Source organism: Thalia democratica, chromosome 2 (genome assembly GCF_965202585.1).
Source record: "Thalia democratica chromosome 2, ktThaDemo2.hap1.1, whole genome shotgun sequence".
Taxonomy (NCBI): domain Eukaryota; kingdom Metazoa; phylum Chordata; class Thaliacea; order Salpida; family Salpidae; genus Thalia; species Thalia democratica.
In genome coordinates, this window is record NC_139166.1 from 35,047,994 (window position 1) to 35,069,806 (window position 21,813).

Sequence of the window (21,813 nt, forward strand, 5' to 3'; positions counted from 1 at the left end):
ACTTACACTAAATTTTAAACTGAAAATAGACCCAAAAGCGTGTACTTTTAAAAATTTGGGAGAAATTTTAAAAACTTTGAGAAACTTTGCCAAAAACCAGTGGCAACCCTGTATAAGTTGTTTTCTTTTTTTTTTTACACTTATTAATCTATATACTTTGATACTATTAAGTAGTACCAATAAAATACTAAAGTGATTAGTTTTGATTTTAGAACAGGCTTTGCTTAATTTAATCTATAAGCTTTAATGACTTTTTAAATTATAGATTATCTTTAAAAAGAAGCAAATAAAGTTCTTTATGATAAATGAAAAAATAAAACAATTAAATTTAGGTGTAATATACAATTTCATTATCCATAAAACATTATGACAAGGACTTGGAAGAACTTAGTTCAAAAAAAATTATACAGGCAACTTAGTAAAACACATTAAAAATATCCGTACAACACTTTAAAATTTTCAAAGTTTAGTTTTGTACTTGAATAAGGCAAAAAACTTATATTTTGAAAAGATCTGGAAGATATTCAGAAATCCTGGAAGAAATCTCCCAAAAGCTAGTGCTCAACCTACATCACACTCAATTATCCTTAGCTAGTAAAGAACTCAATTTTTTCAAATAAAAAAGTAAAAATATAGTAGTTAATCTTGTTAAAAAAACCGTTTAATTTTAACCTCGTTATTTTTTCAAAATCTTTGCATTTAGACGACTTGCTTTATGGATAACTGTAAATAATTTTTGCTTAAATCTTTAAAAAACTATTATGATAAAAAAGAGTTTTAAACCAAAAATAAAATCATATAGCTTTGAGTAAAACTTTTACTAAACTATTAAGTTGCTTTGGATTTTTATGTTAGTATAACAAACATAGTTGTTTTTGTCAGTTTTAAAATTAAATAAAAACACAATACTTATACATAAAAAAACAAATTTTTGTTGTATAGAATACAAAAATCTTAAAGGAAATATACTAAGTTGAAATTGAAATTTTGTTGAATTTTTTTTATTAAACTTACAAAATGTTATTTTTTTACAGAAATCTACCGAAAAAACCTTTACTTGAAAGTGAAAAGCACAAGATTGAGTATGAGAGAATGGTAGCGCTAGCTAGAAAAAATGGTTTATAAGCTTTTAGGCTGAACCTATAATTGTTACCTATTATAATAATTGAATATGTTTTGAATATAAATAATTGAAAAAAAAAGTTTTTATATTCAAACTAAAAGTTTTTCGACAGTAAAGAAATAAAAAGCATACCTTAGTTTTTTGTATAGAAATAAAAGAAGTCGAACAACGTCAAAAAAAGTTAAAAGAACAAATAAAGCAAGAAGAAAGTATAGCTCAGACAGGAGTTTACTGGCAAAATGAAATCCTACCTAATTGGAGTCAACTGTTTGTTAAATTTCTTACACATTTATCATAAGAATTATTTTGCCTGACTTTATTGATTTTCAAATAAATTTTATTATTTTTTAAAGTTTAATATAAATATTTAAAACACAGTTGTTTAAAATAAGTACTTAACATGTTGCTAATTAAATAATAGATATATTTGATTATTTGTATTAAAAGCAAGTAAAATTTTCTCACTAAACTTCTTAATTATAATATTTAATTTGTAAAAGTTTTTCATAAAATTTCTAAACTAATATAAGTTTAGCTCTTGTTTTTATAAAAACGTTCCTATTGTGCATTTAGAACAGGGGTCGGAAAACTGCGGCCCGCGGGCCACATTAAAATTTTTGTTCAACTAGTTTAATATACTAATATTTTCGAAAACACAAAAATAAAATTTTAGTATTATATTTAAAGGATATTCTATCGCCCAAATTTTTTTTTATTCAAAAAAATTGTCTTCAAATATGTTTTTAAAAGCACATAAAAAAACATCCCTTTTTGACCTGCCGACCCCTGATTTAAAATATTACTAGTTAATTCCATAGAAGAAAAGTTTTTTTTTAAACTTTATATTGGTTCTTATTTGAAAGTTCAAATTATATACTATAAAATAGTTTTTATAGAACAAGGGGAATTAGTGGTTGCAGGAAAATTTTCGAAAATAAAATTGTTTTTGGGCGCAGTTGTAGCTTTAGTTTTTACTTTTCATGGTAGACTCGAAATATTTAGTGTAATTTTTGATTTTCCCGTGAAATCTATCTAAGACCTTCTTTTTTAGTCTCTTCATTTCAAATCCCAGAATATCTAATGTAAGTTTAAAAATTTTCCTTCGCAGGCGAAATTTGCATACTTGCTGGCCGCAGGTTTAAACTTTCATGAGCTGCAGTTTTCCGACCCCTGTTATAGAACATTAAACTTTTATTAACTTTTGAGATAAAAAGTAAAGTAAAAAGTTTTCGATATAGAAATTTGAACAATAACTTTTTTTATTAACAACTTTCTCATAGTTTTGAAAAATTCAATACAAATTTATCTATCCTTAATTTCCTAAAATTTTCAGGAAATGTTCCATTAAATGTAAGCAATTGTGCAAAATTATAATTATTATATATTAAAAAAAATATATATATACTTGAAGTTTTATAAATGTCTACAATAAGGTTGTTTAATATTATCTTATGATTAGACTGAGAAAGTTTTAGAACAAATGAATTAAAGCTGTAAAGAAGATAGTTTTTTTATTAATTTTTCTAATTAGTTTTTTAATACGGAACATATTTAGTTCTTTTACTTTGTACACTACCTTTTAAACTAATTTGAGTTTTAAAAACCGTAAAAAGCTACTGCTAGCTAAGTTGAAGATCTTTTAAGTAATACCAATTTCCAAATAGGTGCTTAAATCTCTTTAATAAGCTTAAGGCATAAAAAAATTAATCTGTTGGAAATAATTAAAAACAGTCTCATCAAACTTTTAAAATTTTAGTTGTAAGACTTACTTTACAGATATAGTTTACATATTATATTTATGTTGTTATGCATCATTTTCTAAAAAAATTATTTTTTAAATTAGTTTATTTGAAATTATTACAACTATATTTAGATACAAGTTTTAGAAAAGTTAAAGCACAGTTCAAGCATACCTAAATAAACAGTTAATATAAAATAAATGTATATCTTTTAGTTAACTTTTAATAATTTTATAAAATAAACATTTTTTGTATAGATATCAAACAACTAAAGTCAAACTCTTATGGTGGAAAGGACTTCCTCCTAGCGTAAGGGGAAATGTTTGGAGGCTGACTATTGGAAACGACCTAAATATAACTAACGGTTTTTAGTTTAACTTTTACTTTTTTACTAAAAAAAAAAAAAAATTTTAAACAAATTTTAAAAATAAATACTTCTAACTGAGACTATTTGGCAGATTTGTACGACATTATGGTTTCACGGTCTCGAGAGAAACTGAAAATATTAAACAAAAGCTCTAATGAATCAGGAAGTAGTTTTTGTTTTTAATAAAAAAAAATTGATTGTTTTTCAAAATACTTTTCGAGATTAATTTATTTATCTGTATCACCAAATTAGATTTAATTTACACTTATTTTTTTAAGACAGACACCGGTATATAAAGGCAGTTTTTAAAGATATTTTTAGTTCTATACTTCAGATTGTTTGTTACTAACAAGTATTAATTTATGAAAATTATTTAAGTCGATTATAACCACCATTAAACTTTTTTCTGTAAATAATACATACATCATAGCTATAATTTGTACAGTCCATTTATTCGTTTATGATCGTAAACTAGTTGTTTTAAACGACTAATAACAAGTTATCTAAATTCCTAAATTTATTTAAAACTTATTACTGAAGTAGTTAAATTTACTAGTTAAGGCGGATTCTAAATGTCAAGTCTTTGATAGAGAAAACACAGTTGAATTAATACGACTTGATGTATCAAGAACATTTCCAAAACTTTGTATCTTTCAAAAAGTAAGTTTGAAATATTTTTGCTTTAAGTATATTACTTTAAAAAATCTGTTTTTTTTTATAACTTTTGTCAGTCGTTTTATAAAGAAATAAAAAATTCAAAGTATTGTTTTTTTATCAAGCTTTTTTTGATGTAATAACTTATTAATAACTTAATGCACTGCATATACTTTTACAGTGTTAGATTTTATTGTTCAGTATTTTACCTATTTTATTAAAATGAAAAACTGTTCCTGTTCGAAAATACTTTGTTCGACTAACAGCGTTTCGCTGCTTTTAAAATATTAAATAGTAATCTACCGGGTCCGGATCTTTTTTTAAATTAAGATTCGTCCCGATCGGGTTTTTTTAGTAAGGATCCTGAATATTTTAAGCTTTATGTAATGTCAATAAGAACCACCTTATATAAATTAGTTATTAAAATACCACTAAATAGTAAAAAAAATTTAATACAAATATCTTGTTAAAAACACAAAGTAGTTGTCTAACTATATAATTTGTATACTTAGAAAATAAACGTCGTAAAAAAAGACAAAAAATATATATCTATACGAAATCTCAGTTAAATTTTATGATATTATTTCAAGCTACGAATACGACTAAACTTGAATTTTGTACCTTGCATGATGTTCAAGAAAAATAAATTAGATGTTACAACGCTTGATAAAATAAAAAACCTAAATCGAAATTTTCGTGATAAGCTTAAGATTATACTTTATATACAAAAGTTGAAGAATAACTCCTTGTCAATTTAGTTTAATAATTTATTAACAATGTAAAATCTGAAACGAAAACAAGTATAAACATAAACACTAAAATGAGCTATAGTCTAATTATCCTACATCCCCTCCAGCTCATTAAAGATAATAACAATTTTAAGGCAATGACATAGCTCGTCAAGAGGGGATTTAAACAAGTAACAAAAATATTTTACTAAGATGAAACTAAATTTTATGCATTAAAAAAAAGCTCAATTGACTTAAATAAAAAAATCTTTAAACAAGGGATTTATTTGAAGAAAAACAAAACTGCAATAAAACGCACTAAATAAATCCAAAACAATTCAAATTCATGCAATTCCACGCTGAATCCTTCCTGGCTCAGCAATCATCACTATCAGCATCAATTGAACACTCAGCACAAACTTTTGTATAAAACTTTTGAACAAACAGACTTCACTTACTTTGGAGTACTCCACTCTCAAGCTTCCTTGGCGCATTGAAGTCTTTTAAACTACGCAAAGCAAGCGACACCTTATTTGTTTTTTGGGAACCATATGAGCAGGAATGTACCTCTTCATGATCCGCTTCAACCTCACTGGTTTTACCAGTATTGGTACCGTTGGAATCCTCTGTAATCTTTACAAAAGAATCAGGACGTTGATGACCAACATTGCACTCATGTGAGCTTGGTAGATTACTGCTCCAACCATGGGAAGTTTTTGCTTCAATGCTTGTTGAGGTTGGGTTTTACATCCTTAAAAATTTTCTGTTCCTCCGAGTAAGTCTCCGTGAACCATCAACTCTGACTACATACTGATCATGTGGAAGCACCTCCATTACCACTCCGCTTCTGTCCCTTCTACGTGGATTACTGCCGCTCTGGCTTTGCAGTAGACACCTACTGCCAACGTACAAAGGTCGCAACTTTCTAGCTTTGTGGTTGATAGCTCCACTGAAGTCTTGAAATCTATCACTATCTAAGCTGCCTGATTCATAAGAACTCCAAAAGCAATATCTATCTGGACCGTAATCTTCTATCAGATTTCTAACGGATCCCGTGCCACCGTTTCTTCGAACTGAGATCTGTGAATTCCCCAAACCGAAACGTAAAGTAAACTTGGAACGTTGGAAGTCGACACTTTCGAGTTGATTCAGACGGCTGTCTGAGAGTGAAGAATTCTGAAACTCAACCGAACGGACTGGAATTTCTGATGAAGAACTTGTTGCGATTACATAAGTTTCATCTTCATTAGTTTCCTCAGCAACATATTCGGAATTTTCAGCCTTAAACGGATGCTTGCATGGTTCATCATGGACTTTGCTTCCGGTTGGGCAACTGCAGTTATCTTTTTCACTCAAACTTGCAACAACTTTAGAATGCTTATAAAGCAGCTGAGAACCAACACTCGGAAAATCTCTATTTATAATTAGAAGATCAACCATCGTTTCATACGAGAGAAAAAACCCAGTCACTGAGTTACTGACATAAATAATACTGTTGCAGCTAATCACCTCATCCTTTGGAGACATTCCACTGATAGTAGCTCTAAAAGCGCCTATAATTTTTATTGGAATTTGATTAGCAGCCCGAACTTTGACTGATACGGGAAGTAAGTCATTCTTTCCAAAACCAGCATTGTGAAAGTCTTTCCAGCCCCAAAGGTTTGATTGTGCACCAGTATCAGCTAAAGCATTCACCCATGCAAACTTGTTTGTGCCATGTCTAGCAATCTTGACTGATGCACGAGGATGATCAGTCGTTGCCTTGGCTTTACGCAAGGAGTTCTTGCTGAATATGGTGTTATTCAAAATGATTCTTTTACTTGCGTGTAGTGACATTATTTGGGTATCTTGTTGCATAAAATCAGAATGATCAGCTTGGATTCGAACAGCGTTAACCTTTTTTGATTGACTACGCCAACAAGATAGACAATATCTGAAAGGCTTTTTATTTCGGTTATCATTTTCGTTGAAAGGATAGAAAAGCTTTTTACAGTTTTGGCAAGGAACATGGTGGGACTTATCTCCTATATTGACACGTCCCTTCTTCTGACGTTGAAAGGAAGAGACTGCAGATATATTCCGCGAATTCTCAGTTGCATGGCGTCCCATTTCTTTACTTTCAATAAAAGAAATTATATCAAATGATGACCTGGATAAGATATCTTCAGTACTGAGAACTTCTCTTCTTATGTCATCGTCCCCAACGCCAGCGAGCATCACGTCTTTTATTGCTTCTTCATTACTTTTCCCACAGTCACACTCACTGACTGTAGTGAAATTGCAGGTTTCTGCTTTGCTTCGTACACGTGTGGCAAACGTTCTAAACGGTTCATCATGGTCCTGATGTAGGTTCATAAGTTCTGCTCTCTTTACACCAATAGCAACTTTTATGACTGCAATCGATTCCATCAGTTTAGCAACGTAACTTTATGATTTGGCCATCAGTCGAGGATCATTTGCTAACATAAGATCGCCAAGCTTGTCCTGCGCACACTGAAAAAGCTGTATGCTTGCATTTTGATTGCTTATATTCGAACCAATCTTGAATGCCTCCCACCTCCGAATGAAAGCAAGCCATGTCTCTTGGCTGATTCCCCGGTCAACCCTTGGTCGAATCAATTGAGGTGCATTTGGCATTACTCCATTATTGGATAACCCAGAATCTTGCTGATGTTCCTTTTTGTGGAGGTTGAGAAGGCTACTCACTACATCACTGGATAGATCTGGCGTCTGGAATTCGCATCCACGGATTGGGCACTTTACTAAAACCATTTTACTTTTCTCAGATTGTTGATAAGATTTTACATGAAGAATAACTCCTTGTCAATTTAGTTTAATAATTTATTAACAATGTAAAATCTGAAACGAAAACAAGTATAAACATAAACACTAAAATGAGCTATAGTCTAATTATCCTACAAAAGTTTGAAAAAAAGATGAACATTTAGATATATAAAAGTCAGTAATTTAGTAAATAACATTTACTCATACCAACGCTTATGCTACAAAGAAACCTATTCTTGCTTTTTCAAGTTTTTATGACGATATAAAAAAATTTCGCCGGTCTTTGGAAGCAATCGATTCGGTTTTGTTCGTACAAGTTACCAGCTTCATAAAATAACCTTTCAGAATTTACAGAAGATGGTGGCGCCGAAAGATACCTTCTTGTAAACCTGGCGAGGTGTCAGTATCTTCTCTTGTTTGAGATCCACCAGAACAAGACTTCAGCGTCTTTTACTTCTTTAGGTAAATTTTCTTCAGCAAAAGACCTTTAATTTGTGTCTAAATCTCTTGATCAAATGAATCTCGTTGCTCACTTTCGTGAGTGTCTGCATTTGTTTCTGGTTTAAATGTTGAGTAGAAGACAAAACATATTTGGGAACATAATTTGTAGGTAGTTGAGCTTTAAGATTATTACGTGGTGCTAGAGGAACTTGACCACTCTGACCAGTCTCACTACAACTTTTATTTTTTGCTTCTAATTTCAGCAGGCATTACAACCTTCTGTTTGAGATTAGGAAGGAAAAAGTAAAGTCGATACCGTAAAGCTGTTGTGAGTAAAAACTAGTTTTTCTCATAAAGGTTTAGTTGTGTGTTGTTATTTGTTGTATAAAACCTTCTTTTGAAAGCCTTTTCTAAATTTTATGCCAATGTTGCTAAGGTTGTAGAACTACTTTGAGTTGGTGGACTATTCGCTTCATGATTTTACATTTAAAAATATTATTATTATTATAAATTTATTAAAATAATATTATTTATGCATGCGGGTGTAAACTTGACAATCCTTTGTTTCTACTATACTGCAGCGTTACTATGTAAAAAGGTTCGAACACTCACTTCATTAATTTGGCTAACAAGTTGCAATTCTTTAGCTGTAATAATATTATCGACACAAAATTTATTGTTGTGCTGGAAACTTGTTTTTAGTTTTTATAGTCTATTCAGCCTAAGGTAGCTTGAGTTCCACCTTGTTTCACCATCTTGCACAAGTAACCAGGATTTTTGCATTGTCAGTGTTGAATCTAATTCGACCTGAATTTTTAGTTTTTCCTACGCTGGAGAAAAATGACCTAAGTGGCCAACAGTTTATCAGACCTTGGCTATTAACACACTTATCTTAATATCTTTAAATAGTAAATATTTAATTATAAAAGAGTACTGAAGAGTAAACAGGGTACTGAAGAGGTTTTTAAAACAATATACCAACAGATATTAAGCAATCTTAAAACTATCTTGATATTTTTATTTAAAAAGAACTATCTACAGTCAGCCTGAGTTTAAAAAACAAAATCAAAATATCCTGTTTTATCCTGAGTTATTCTGAGATTTTCAAAAACTTCAAAATTTCCTGAATGATTTTAAGTATCCTCTGGCAACCCGGTATAAATCCTGTATGTACAAATGGTTGCATTGACTAAACTTTTATAAGTTATTTTTGCTTGAATAGTTTTATTTTTTCTCAATACTACTACAGTGCATATATTTCTAATTTTCAAATAACAAAGATGTCTTTGAAAATAAGATAAGAAAAACAGACAAGTAATATAGTATTTGACTATTGATTAATAAAATATTCTATGCTTTGACCGACTTAGATTTCAAAACTAATTACCTAATTGTTGAAAACTTTACTTTTTTTTTATTTCTAATGAAATCATTAATTAAAATTTTTTGTAGAAAATTTTGAAATTCTTAATTTTTAACTTTATTCTTAATGATTTGTTCTTTTTATTTTTACACAAATCTTTAAAATTTATTTTAATTTTATATACGCATTCTTCTTTATTAGAATTATTGATTATAAATAAGTAATTCTAAAACTGTCTTCATTGATTTGTTAGATATTTAAAAAGCACTAAAGAGCAGTAAAGAATTCTAAAATAAAAAATTCTAATTAAAACCACAATAATATAAGTATAAAACTGAAAGAAGCTGATTGCGGAAGCAAAGTCCTTCCAAATTAACTAAATCCGACCGGATCCAAATCTTTTTTCGAGTTAAGATCCGGCCGGATTCGGATCTTAGATCTATAGTATTAACTTAGAAATCAAAATGAAAAATCTCAATAGTCTACAAACAACTAAAAGTAGTTTTTATATAAAAAGCAAAAGATTACATAATAAATATGTTGAAACTCCCTAATAAAAATAACATAGAATTTGAAAAAATTTCGATGATATTCTAAAACCAAACACCTCAACGAAATTATGTGATACTAGAAAAAGTTTTCCCATGTATTTGAAAATTTATCATTTCGTTTGAAAAAAGTCTGTACATCACTTACATTAGTGAAATTAAAATACAAATTTTCAAACACAAACTTAAAAATCAAAGTTAATCAATTAAGTATCTAATCAATAAATAAGTGTTAATTCTTATAATGTAAGGTTTTTATTAACCTAGAACTTGAAACTATAAAACTAAAATCAAAGTATATTTTAGTAGTTGAAATAGGATCTCAATTAGTTAAAAAACCTAACATAAAAATAAAAAAACACATAAAAAGATTTCAGCATTTTTTTGATAGAGGTTATTAATAAAAAAACTATATTATTTAATCTACTTAAAAAATAATAGTTTGTTTTTAAATTTCTTTAAAAAGATAAGTTGTGTAACTGCAACATTTTTTAATATAAAATATAAAGATATTAACGTATAAGTATCTTACGTTTTAATTTTAATCAGTTTATATAACTTCTTCATATACTCAAATTGGTTAATTTTTTTATGAATCATAGTTTAATAGTATTAAAAGTTTTATAGTTTTAGAAATTTTCTCTAATAATAGCAATCGTGATTAGAATTCATTTCTAATTAAAAATAAGTTACATGCAGTTTTGTTAAATGTATTTCATAAAATTTTTAATTTTTGTTTAACTTTTTATAATTAAATGTTAATTTTAGCAATACTTAAAGTGATTTCTAATACTTTACATTTTTATTTTAAAGAAAGGAAATTACTAGAGGTAACTCAAATTTTTATTACTTATCAAAGACATAAGCTTTTTTTTTATAGAAACATAAACTTAACTAAGTAAAAATATTTAATAACAAAGCTTTAGTTCTCGTTGAATTAGTTTTTAATTAATTTATATAAGTTTGTTGAATTAAGAAATTAAAAAAAATACATCAGTGTTTACAACATTCTTAAATTAATATAAAATAAAATATCACTACTTAAAGAACTTTTTTTTTAAAGTTCTGTAAATTGTTTTTTTAGTTGTTTAATATTTAATTACTACATCACAGGGAGGTCCTTATTATGATGTATTACATGACATACTAGGAGCATATGTATGTTACCGTCCTGATGTTGGATATGTTAGTAGTATAAACTAATAGTTTCAATAAAAACTTTGTGTGGTTAAGAAAATTATAAGAAAAAAAGTACTTTTTTCTGGCTTTAGTTTTTATTTTTTGTTTTTTTAACACAATTTTTTTTTAATTATGCTATATCTGCTTAGCTCATAGATAAGTAACTTGTTAATTTTTTTTAGTTTTAAAATTTTTAAATGGTATTTTATAAATTTTTTTTAATGTCTCTTGATCTTTTTGTTAATTTTATTTACTTGAAAATAATTTATAATTTTTTTTCTAGATAAAATTTGAAATATCCTAATGATTTTAACCTTTAAAATCCTCTTATACCATCGTAAGCACTGATATTCGTTTTTGTTTTATTGATTTGTCTTTTAATAATTCTTAATTTTTTCTGATATTATAAAATGTCATACTTAAGTATTATAAATAACTTTTAATACAATACATAATTACAATACTAAAATCTTGTAAAATTTTTGAACTTTTTTGAAAATATTTGAAGATAAATAATTAAAAAGTATAACTTTAATTAGTATTATATATTTAATTATACTTAAAATAAAACGCAATTTTTTTGTGAAACAATTTTACCAAAAGTTAGCCAGATCCTAAGTCAATTAATAAATCAAAACATACATGTTTAAGCTAAAAACTTGTAAGCATTTTTACGTCATTTAATTAATCAATTTAATATTAGAGTTGCATAAACGTTCAAATTTATTTATTATAACAGTTTGAAAAAGTGTCGATAACTACTTTTGTTTAGTGGAAAGTTATTTCATTTAAAACTTATTATTTTCAATTAGTTTCACAACCTCGTTTTTTTCAATATTACAAAATATAATACAGTCATAAAGTCTTTGTCAAACTCAATTTTTATTTTGTGTTTACTATACTTCATAACTTTTTTTTATTTTCAGTTTAAAATACTACGATTTTTAAGGTTCAGGGGATGTCGTTTATAGCAGGCATGTTGCTACTAAACATGGAACCGTTTCAAGTTTTTAAAACTTTTGCTAATTTATTAAATCGACCGTGCCAACAAGCATTTTACAGACTGAATGAAGAAATGGTTTGTTTGTTTAGTTTATAATAATGGTTGCTAACAAGTAAATTGATTTTTGTTAGATTTAATTATGCTCATTTTTTTGTTAAACAAAGTTTTTTAATAGATTATTGCTATTTTTATTATTTCAGACTTTTTTACTTAAAATAAGTATATTTTGTACTTGATTAGTAGATTCACCACAGTTTTTTTTATTATGTTAGTAGATTAGATTAAAAAACTGATAATATTTCAAGTAGTACTTATGTATAAGGTATTTAAGTATTGTTGTTTATAGTAAATACAGTTGTAAGCACATGTTTCTGAATAGTTCTCGGTAGTCATTATATAGTTTTATACTCTATAAAAGCTTTTTAAATTTTCAGATGAAGTGTTATTTCGCAACATTCGAAATTTTTTTTGAAGAAAATATTCCGCAATTATTTGCACACTTTAAACATAACAATTTAACACCTGACATGTATCTTATAGACTGGTAAGAATTTTTTTATGTATCACTTTTGTTCAATAAAATTTGTTTTAGTTATAACAGTTTTAAAATTGCGTCAAAGCAGTTTTAGTTTTTAATTATATTTATATTGTGTATTTAATTTATTTTTTGTTAGTTCTGATTAAATTTTGGTTACTTAGTTTGTTAAACGTTTAATATACGTTTTAATTGCCTCAAAAAGTATTTATATTTCTATTAAAGTGTTTCGATCGATTGTAATGGTTTAAGACATTTTAAAAAACTTTTACAGACTAATCAAACATTAGTTTTTTTACAGAGTAATGTTTACTTAGATTTATACAATCAAATAAATTGCTGGCGTAAGCTTAACAGAGCCTAAGCCTGGACTTACATATGTTATAAGACTAGCTCTAGTTAACATGAAGGTTTCATCATACTATTTCAATCTGCAGACCAAAAGCTTTTGATATACTGGGACCCGGTTTCGGTTATAATGAATCTTATTATAATAAATCTTAACTTAATTTCCATGTTTTACCCCTTATTGAAAGGTTAATACCAAGTTTGCCCCTTTTTGGACGATAATTACTAAATTAAAAAATAATATTATATAAAATTACTAAATATAAAAGATCGTAAAGTTTTAAGAGTGTATTCAACTTAAAAAATTTAATTAAATACTAACATATAAATTGAAAAAAACAATCAATAAATATAAACTTACATAACTTGTAATAAAGAAAGTGTACTCCCTAAATCAAGGAAATTTTCTTCCAGGGGTAAATTTACCCTAGGTAAAGAATCGCTAGCTTATTTTGTTTTACCATAAAGTTACTGTTTGTTAGTATGATCAGTTACGTCAGCTTTGTCTCATTGCCATGCAGCGTTTAATACTATATCTACTTGGCAAGACACCTAGCACGCTCGTTTTAAATACGATCAGAGAAAACATCGGCGAAAGTCTGCAGAGCCTAAGCCTAGACTTACATATGCCGTGAGACAAGCTCAAGTTAACATAAGAGTTAGTAAGTTTTCTTTGAATACAATCAAAAAAACTTTAAACATTTTTGTTAACTTGAGCTTGAAAACTTGTCAAGGCTTAACATCTGTTAGACTTTCGCCGATGTTTTCTTTGATCGAATTCAAAAAGAGCGTACCAGCTGTCTTACCAAGTTGGAAATGTGTTAAATGTTGCACGGCAAAAGACAAAAATCTGACGTTGATGATCATGCCAGCAAACGGTAGCTTCATGATAAGTAATAATAAACCGTTTGTAGATATGAATGCGACTGAATTACAGACCGGGTCCCAGTTTGATGAAGGCTTATGGTCTGTTGATCGAGTTGGTATGGTCAAATCTTCATGATAATTTTGATTTATTTAAACTACACCTGCTAATTAAGATTTTTTTATTTGCTCATTATTAATAACCTAATTTGTGATCAATTGTTAATCACAGTAATTAAGAACTGTTAGTGATAACTTGTTTTTTTGGTATGTATAATTTACCTTTAAATTATTTTTTTAATTCATACAAAATTAAATTTATTTAGAAATTGAGGATATTTTTTCTCATTAATAAAGCTTTTAATCTTAAAAGTTAGGCTTTTTTTTAACATAATATTTTTAAAAGAAACATGTTAGTCTTAAACGTAAGTATATTTAACAAAAACATCGGCGAAAGTGTTTTGTTAAGTATATTTAATTTAAAAACTACCAAGTTTTTAAGTATTTTAAATTTTACATCTTCTGTTAAGACAAATTAAAAAGTAAATATATTAACTATAAATTGAAATAAAGCTTGATTTTTTTTTCAAGGATATTTACAATGTTCAGCAAATCCTTGTCTCTAGATACAACTTCTAGAATTTGGGATGTTTATTGTAGAGATGGTGAAGAATTTCTTTTTAAAACAGCTATAGGTTTGCTGCAAATAAATATTACAATAATTCTTCAAGATATGTATACAAGCTTTTGATTTTTTAAATTTTTTGTATATCATTCTTTTTCAATGAACCAATTTTCATTGATAACATCTTTATAAATTACGAAAGTTTTGAAAAACATTGTTTGGTACATTTCATTTTGAATAGTCTGTTTTAAAGCTTTAAAGCATGTAAAATATTAAGTACAAATTGTTTAAAAAAATTTAATTTAAAATATGTTTTTGACACTGACTTTATGGCTCTTTATACTATGTTTTTGTACAATTTAACGATTAAGCTAAGTAAGGGTATGTAGAGTGACTAATTTAAAAAAAAACTGCTTGAAACAACTACTTGTTTAGACTTTAGACTAAACTTGTAGTACTATATAGACATACGAACATTATTGAAAAGTTTAGGTTTATAGCTGCTTTAACTTTGTAAAATAAAAGTCAGTTATAAAATGGCAAAAAAATATATACAGATTAAGCTTCTGCTTAAATTCTAAGTAAATTGATGATGTCCTAATGTTATAGATTTTTATTTAAATTGTGTACTTTTTGATTTATGTTTTATTTTGTTAATAAAGTCACTGGGGGTCTGGTCTAATGGAGGTCAGTAAACATTTGTTTCAGATAAAACATAGTGTTTTGTTTAAACTATATACTGGCACCTATATTTTTTGTGGATTGTCTTTCTACTTTATAAATATATTTTTTATAAATGTATATTAAATCTTCAGCTACATTTTTTTTCATAAGCTAGTTTTCATTTAGTTATTTATATTGTGTTTTTGTATTTTTTATACAACAGTAGCTTAACTTTCTTATTAATTTTGTGTAATGTTTTGTTGGAATTGAAATGCTTAATTTATTTATTTAAAAGTAACTTATTGATGTTTTTTTTTCTTTTTTTGTTGACAAAAGTATTTTATGTTAAAATTTTTTTTTTATTGAAAATAAAAACTTCAGCTAGTTTGCTCACCTTTAATAGTAGTTTTAAACTTTTTTTTTGTTAGTTCAGATTAGTGTTTGTTTATAGTAGCTAAAATATACATTTTCTAAATTTACTTAAAAAAGCTATTAAACCTGTTTTTTATTTGCTAATAGTTTAGACCCCATTTATCAATTTAAAATTTTATCTTTTTGGTGTTACTTTTTTAGTTAAGTTTTATGGATTAGTCGACTAAAGTTTTATTATTTATTACAGCCAATGTTTTCAGATTTAAACTGAAATTAAATAAATACTTTTCAAATAAACAACTTAAGTACGTGTAAATCAACTGTATTGTTAGGCAAAAAAAAAGGTGATAAGTTTACATATATACTCAATCATCCAATTATTTCGTGCATGAAAATAAATAATTTTTTTGATTTAATCAAGTTTGTTGCGCTTCTAAAAAGTAAAGCTTGCTAATTTGTAAACAATTCGTAAATGTAATAAAATACTGAGAGTGTTCAGTCAAAACTTTAGTATGATGTGCAGTTCATTAGAGACCAAAAGTTAAGGGAATAGCGCTAAAAAAACAAATTGTTTTTTTTTTAATTTAGCTTAGGCAAGTTTGTATCAGTTGAAATGTTACCACTTTTGTACAAACACTTGTTTAATATATAATTTTTGATCCTCTGAATCAAAATTATATAGATGTTGAATTTTTTTTTTACAGAAAACTTAGGTTATTTTTTAGTTGGTTTAAAAATGGTAAGCCTGCTAATACTAAGATTACATTAATTTAAATTTAATAGAAAAGAGTTTTTTCTTTATATACACATATTTTAACTAAACTTTTTAATAACCTTTAGGAAGTTTTATATAATTTATTTTATTTAAAATCATGAAGGCATATCATACAGGTTTTTTGTTACGCCCTACGTATTCATAATTTATAAAAAATTTGCTAAAATTAACAAGTTAAGTCAAAACTAGTCTATGTAAGTTTTTTAAAGTACTTCGATTTGTTAACTTTCTTAATTTTCCAAATTGAACAAAATATTTGTTTGCATTTTATAGTAATTGTTACTTTAGGTATTGTTGAAAACTCTTAAGTTTTAAAAAGCTACTGAATCTTTATTTTTTCAAAAACATAGCTTAATACAGTTAATAATACTATTAATCGCAATAGTTATTTTTATATTAAAAATGACTTTTTTTGCATGAAGTTATGAAAAAAGTATTATTGTTTATACTTAAATAGTACTAGACAAGCTCACGTATGCCTATTATATTTATAAGATATTAATATCTTTAAAATAGTTTAAAGATAATTTTGTTTTAATATTTATTATTTTATTAAATATTTCAAACTAAACAGTATTTTTCGACTATTATGTTTAAATACCACTTTAATTACTATTTTTGCAGTTCTGATGTCTTATGTCCCTTAAGTTTGGTTTTTGTTTTTATTTACTTTAGAAAGTTATTTATTTTATTGTTTTTTATTTACTTTATTTTTTTTCTGAAACAAACGAATTAGGTTAAATTTAACGATTTAAAGTATATTTTTAAATGTTTCAAACAGTAATAATTATTATTAGGTTTATTACGACAACATCAATCCCAACTTCTTTGTATGGATTTTATTCAAGCAGCTCAATTTCTGGTCAGGATGCCGCCATCTTGCAATTCTGATGACACAATACTCTTTCACAACATCAATCAAATTTATATGACAACCTCGAGGAACAACAAGAACTGGAGTGACGTATTTAGTTTGATGACGTCATCACAAAAACCTTTCAAGAGTTCACTACGGTAGCGGAAATTTTGTGATTTTTATTTATTTTGCATTGAATTAAGATTACTGGTGTTTTCTATTTAGGTATTCAAATTGAAAATACCAAGTTTATTTTAACATAATTAAATTTCTTAAATTTAAAGTAAAGTTTGAATACCTAATATATTCCAATATAAAGTTAATATATGTTTAATTTTAAATCAATTAAAACACTATCTTAGAAAAATGTTAGGTTTTCAATTCAATGATAAAAAGTTTTGAATAGATATTTAGAAGTCCTAGTTTATTTTAGGTTTTTAGGCTGCTTTTAAAAAAGTACTACTTGAAATTTCTACCTTAATTAGTTTTTTACTAGCTTATTTTATTTCATTTACTGTATTTTTATAGAATATAACTTTTTGGTCGAAAACTAAATTGAAATAATAATAAGAATTAAGTGATTAAAAGTTTTTTAAAAAATAAGTTAAATTTTATACTGCATTTTTTAATACTACAAATTATAAATGCACGTGCTAATTTATATCATTAGACTTTGTACAAAATTTGTACACTTGAATAATTGTAGTCAACAGCTAAATTTTTATATCTTATTTTTCTTAAATTTTTTAATTTAATTTAGTAACTTACTTGCCCTTATAAGTATTTTCTAAATTCAAATATAATTTAAACCTAAAAGGTATTTTTTTATTGGTAAAATAATTACAAAAAAACTGTTTGTGTTTTTACTTTTTTTTTTTAATGTGTTTTCAGATTTATATTAAGTTATTAGTATTTATTGAAACATTTTTGTAAGTTTTAGTTCATCTTTTTTATAACAATAGCTTTTTGATACAGAAATTTCAAAACAGGTTTTTTACTTAACTGACAAAAGTCTAGTTCTTAATCATTTTACTCTTTATCCGTAATTATATTATGTTATTTAATGTTAAAAGGCGGAATATTTTACTACTTGTGCAATTTGAGTTGAATAAAGAATTATATAAAGTAGTTATTGAACTTGTACTTTCTATGATTAGTATAAAATATGTTGATGCAAAAATATTGTTATAAGCCATTAAGAATTGCTAGGACAAAGTTTACGCGTTAGTCTAAACTTACTTGTTTTTAGTGCTTTGTTGTTTAATTAATTTTACTTTTTTTAATTAGTTAACATATATTAAAACAAAACGCACAGTAATTAAATACAATAGAATATGAGAACGACCTTGGTTTTTTAATGAAATAAAAAAATAGACTTTTGAAAATAATGGGACACGTTCAAAATCCACCCGCGTTCAAAATCCACCCAATCATAATCCATCTACAGGGTTGCCACTTACCTGGAAACCTTAAAAAACCTGGAGTTTGACAATTTAGGCATAAAAAAACTGGAAAAACATGGAATTTGAGAAATTTTGAAAAAAACCTGGAATTTCGAACAAAAACCACTAAAAAACCTGGAATTTTAACAATTTTCAAATGTTCAGTAGTAAAATTTCGATTTGACTCAAAAAATCTATCATATAAATATAAAATTTTTGTCATTATCAAAAAATTTTTTAATTAAAAAACATATTTAAAGTAGCTTTACAGTATCTTTTAAATGTTTTTATACTATTTAACACAGTTTCTTACCTTAAACTTAACTCTAAACTATAAATAGACCCAAAAATGTGTACTTTTAAAAACCTGGAAGAAATTTGGAAAACCTGGAAAGAAATTTGAAAAAACGAGTAGCAACCCTGCATCTAGTCAAATTCGAGAACCGCTTACCGATCGAGGGTTAGGTGTAATAGTGATAGTGAAAAATAGATAAATAAATGCAAAAGATATATATAAAAAATTAATAAATAAAGAAAAAAAATCGGGTGGATTTTGCTAATATACCGAAAATGTCAGTTTTTCTAATAGACCCTAATTTTTTACTACTCTCACCTTTATAAGAGAACAAATACAATTGAAAGTAAGATTATGGTTCTAAAAAATTAACAAATTACATTGTAACATATTTAGAATGATAATAAAACTATGTTTGAAAAAAGCTGTATTTTATAAATGGTCCTGTTCAAACAAATACACTTAATTTTTAATATCAGGGTTTATACACGTTATGCTAAATAATTTATTTTTGGTAATATTAGTTGAAGTGTTTTAAATTTAATAATTGCTTTTTTTTTGAGTAGACTATTAAACTGTGAATTTCTAATTTAATATTCAAACCTTCTTTTTTCTTAGGTTAAGGCTCGTTGGCAAAGTATCAGGGTTTGTCAGTATAGTTGCTTAAATTTCTGAGATTAAAAAAGATGTTTTAGACTTGAAATTATTTTTAAATTGTGAATTTGTTTATAAAAAATCATTTGGTCTTTGTAATCTTAATTATCTAAAGCAGGGTTTCCCAAGCTTTCTTTTAAAAGCCCCATTTAAAGAAATTAAAAAGCGAAGGCCCCCTCTAACAAAATTTCTCAAAAAACTACCATTAAAAACGCCTAAGACCTTTTTTTGCTCATCATCATTAACTCCTGAATATCTCTTGTAAGTTTCAAACTATTGCCTTGTGGCTCCCCCTTTTTACGGCTTGATTCCCCTCTAAATTTTCCCACAATATCCAGTATAAGTTTAAAACGCCTAACACCTTTTTTTCGCTCTTCATCATCAACTCCAGAAAGTGTAGTATAAATTTAAAATTATTACCTCCTAGCCCCCTAAATTTCTATTATTTTCTAGCCCCCACTTGGCCCACTTTGGGAAACCCTGGTCTAAATCTTAAGCGTTATTGACAAAGTCTCAGGATCTGTTAGTACAAGTGCTAGAAAATTTTCGAACTACTAAAATAAACTTATTAAGAATAAGTTTGTTTTGAAAAAACTATTAAACTATAAAATTCCTAAAAAATATTTAAATTTTGTAGAAAAGTACTCTCTGGTCTAGCACATTGGTATAATAAGTTTTTAATTTTGAAGAAATAAATCCGAGATGTGAAATAAAAAAGATAAACTAAAACTTAGTAAAAAAACACGGTCCTAATTATCTGATTGTTTTTTTTTGCTAAGACTAAAACTTTTTTATTGAAGAATATATAGCGTTTTAGAGCTAAACAAAGAGATATATGCTCCTTTTTTTGTTAAAGTGCAGTAAAAATTTAGTGCCACAAATAAAACTAACATTTTTCACCTATATTATATAACCCGAGTTTTACTACTAACTTTACATGAGTACTATAGTAATTCTAAATTTGTTTATAAGTAATATTAAAAGGTTCTTTTGTTTCATAGAGTGTATAACTCAGTTAAGTAGTCTATTAACTTTAAAAATTAAGGTTAACAATCCGTAGTTTAATACAACTATAATTTTTTATGCATATTAATTGCAATAAAGTACTTTGTTATACAGCTGTAAAATAAGGAAGCAAAATACAGTTTTAGAATAGATAAAAAGTACATAAACACACGACTACATTTTACATTATTAATTTTAGAAAATATTTTTTAGGTAGAGACGTAAAAAAAAAAGATATTTAGTTCTTTTTGAGATTTAGAATAGTTAAACTGTACTTGCAAAGCTAGTTTTTAAAGCTTTTTTACAGGTTTTTTTTTCACTAAAAAAACATAATGTATTTTGAATTCTTAAATACTTTTTGTTCTTGTTTAACAAAAAGAAAAGTAGTTTATTTCAAATCTAACCAACCTATTTTAATACGTTTAAAATTTAACATCTCTTAGTTGTAAAGTTTAATATCTTCAAGATTTTTATTTTGCTTCACTTTAGTGATCTACCGAATCCGGCCTTTTTGGACTCGGATTCGGCCGAACCCTATTTTTAAAATGAGATTCGGGTTCAGATCCAACCGAATCTTAAATTTTGAAATAAGATTCGGATCCGGCCGAATCCTAATTTCAAAATAAGATTCGGATTCAGTAGACCACTTTAAAATTTTTGAATTTTCTTAACTGTTTATCAAAAATTAAATGAAGTGTAAAACTAGTTAACGATTTCACGCTTGAGTGGATGAAAAATGGTTTTTCACGCTTATAAAAGCCTTACTAATTTTGACTCAAAGTTTTGCATACAGTATAAATCTATGATATATTATTTTTGTTAGACTCTCAAAAAAAATTAAGAACATAGTTAAGGCGTTTAGTCTCAGCTTTTTGGTTAACCGCTCTTTATATTCAATCATATCAAACTCATCGTATGTTTAGTTGTTTATGTTTGCTCGTTGTAATGAGCTGCTGCATGCAACTCGATGACTGAGAGGTCTTTTTGCGTATCCAGGTCCTTGAAACTAAAAAATATTGAGCAACTTTTCGTTTTTGCTCAATAAACCTCTATACAAAAAAAATGCAACTTAGATATGTAAAATTAGAGCAGATGCTTGCATACTTTTAGCTATATACTTTTTGTTAATATTTTATTAATTATTTGATTGATAATTTTAACTTATGACATACATGTCATACTTCCAACACTTTAATATTTTATTTAAAAAACAATGTTCTAAAGATTGAAAAAATTGTTAACACAAAAATCTTAATTAAATTGTAATGAAGTGCTGCTGCAACTATTTGCATTGTTCATTTTTGAACTCTAAATATTTAGAGCTTGCTGCAATTATGAGAAATAAGGCTTAAAATCAATGATGATACATTTCATCAAAAAAATTTTGCCTAGTGATTTATAAAAGTTTTAAAAGCAGCTTATATTTTTTGAGTAAGAAATTTTGTAACAT

At 26.6% G+C, this 21,813-nt stretch overlaps 1 protein-coding gene across 3 annotated transcripts in view; it reads left to right on the plus strand.

Moving 5' to 3' along the window:
* Positions 1-17,565, plus strand: part of LOC145830197 (TBC1 domain family member 12-like) — a 39,194-nt gene extending 21,629 nt beyond the window's left edge. For 2 of the 3 annotated variants that reach the window (XM_082938113.1, XM_082938111.1), the window contains 10 exons: positions 1,035-1,117; positions 1,273-1,390; positions 3,120-3,226; positions 3,321-3,395; positions 3,786-3,889; positions 10,861-10,932; positions 11,876-12,004; positions 12,364-12,473; positions 14,268-14,371; positions 16,909-17,565. In XM_082938113.1, coding sequence (XP_082794239.1) covers positions 1,035-1,117; positions 1,273-1,390; positions 3,120-3,226; positions 3,321-3,395; positions 3,786-3,889; positions 10,861-10,932; positions 11,876-12,004; positions 12,364-12,473; positions 14,268-14,371; positions 16,909-17,129 — 1,123 coding nt within the window. In that variant the 3' untranslated portion in view covers positions 17,130-17,565. Of the gene's footprint in view, positions 1-1,034; positions 1,118-1,272; positions 1,391-3,119; positions 3,227-3,320; positions 3,399-3,785; positions 3,890-10,860; positions 10,933-11,875; positions 12,005-12,363; positions 12,474-14,267; positions 14,372-16,908 lie in introns of all 3 variants that reach the window. The other variant, XM_082938112.1, reaches the window with a different exon arrangement.
* The last annotated feature ends 4,248 nt before the right edge of the window (positions 17,566-21,813 follow it).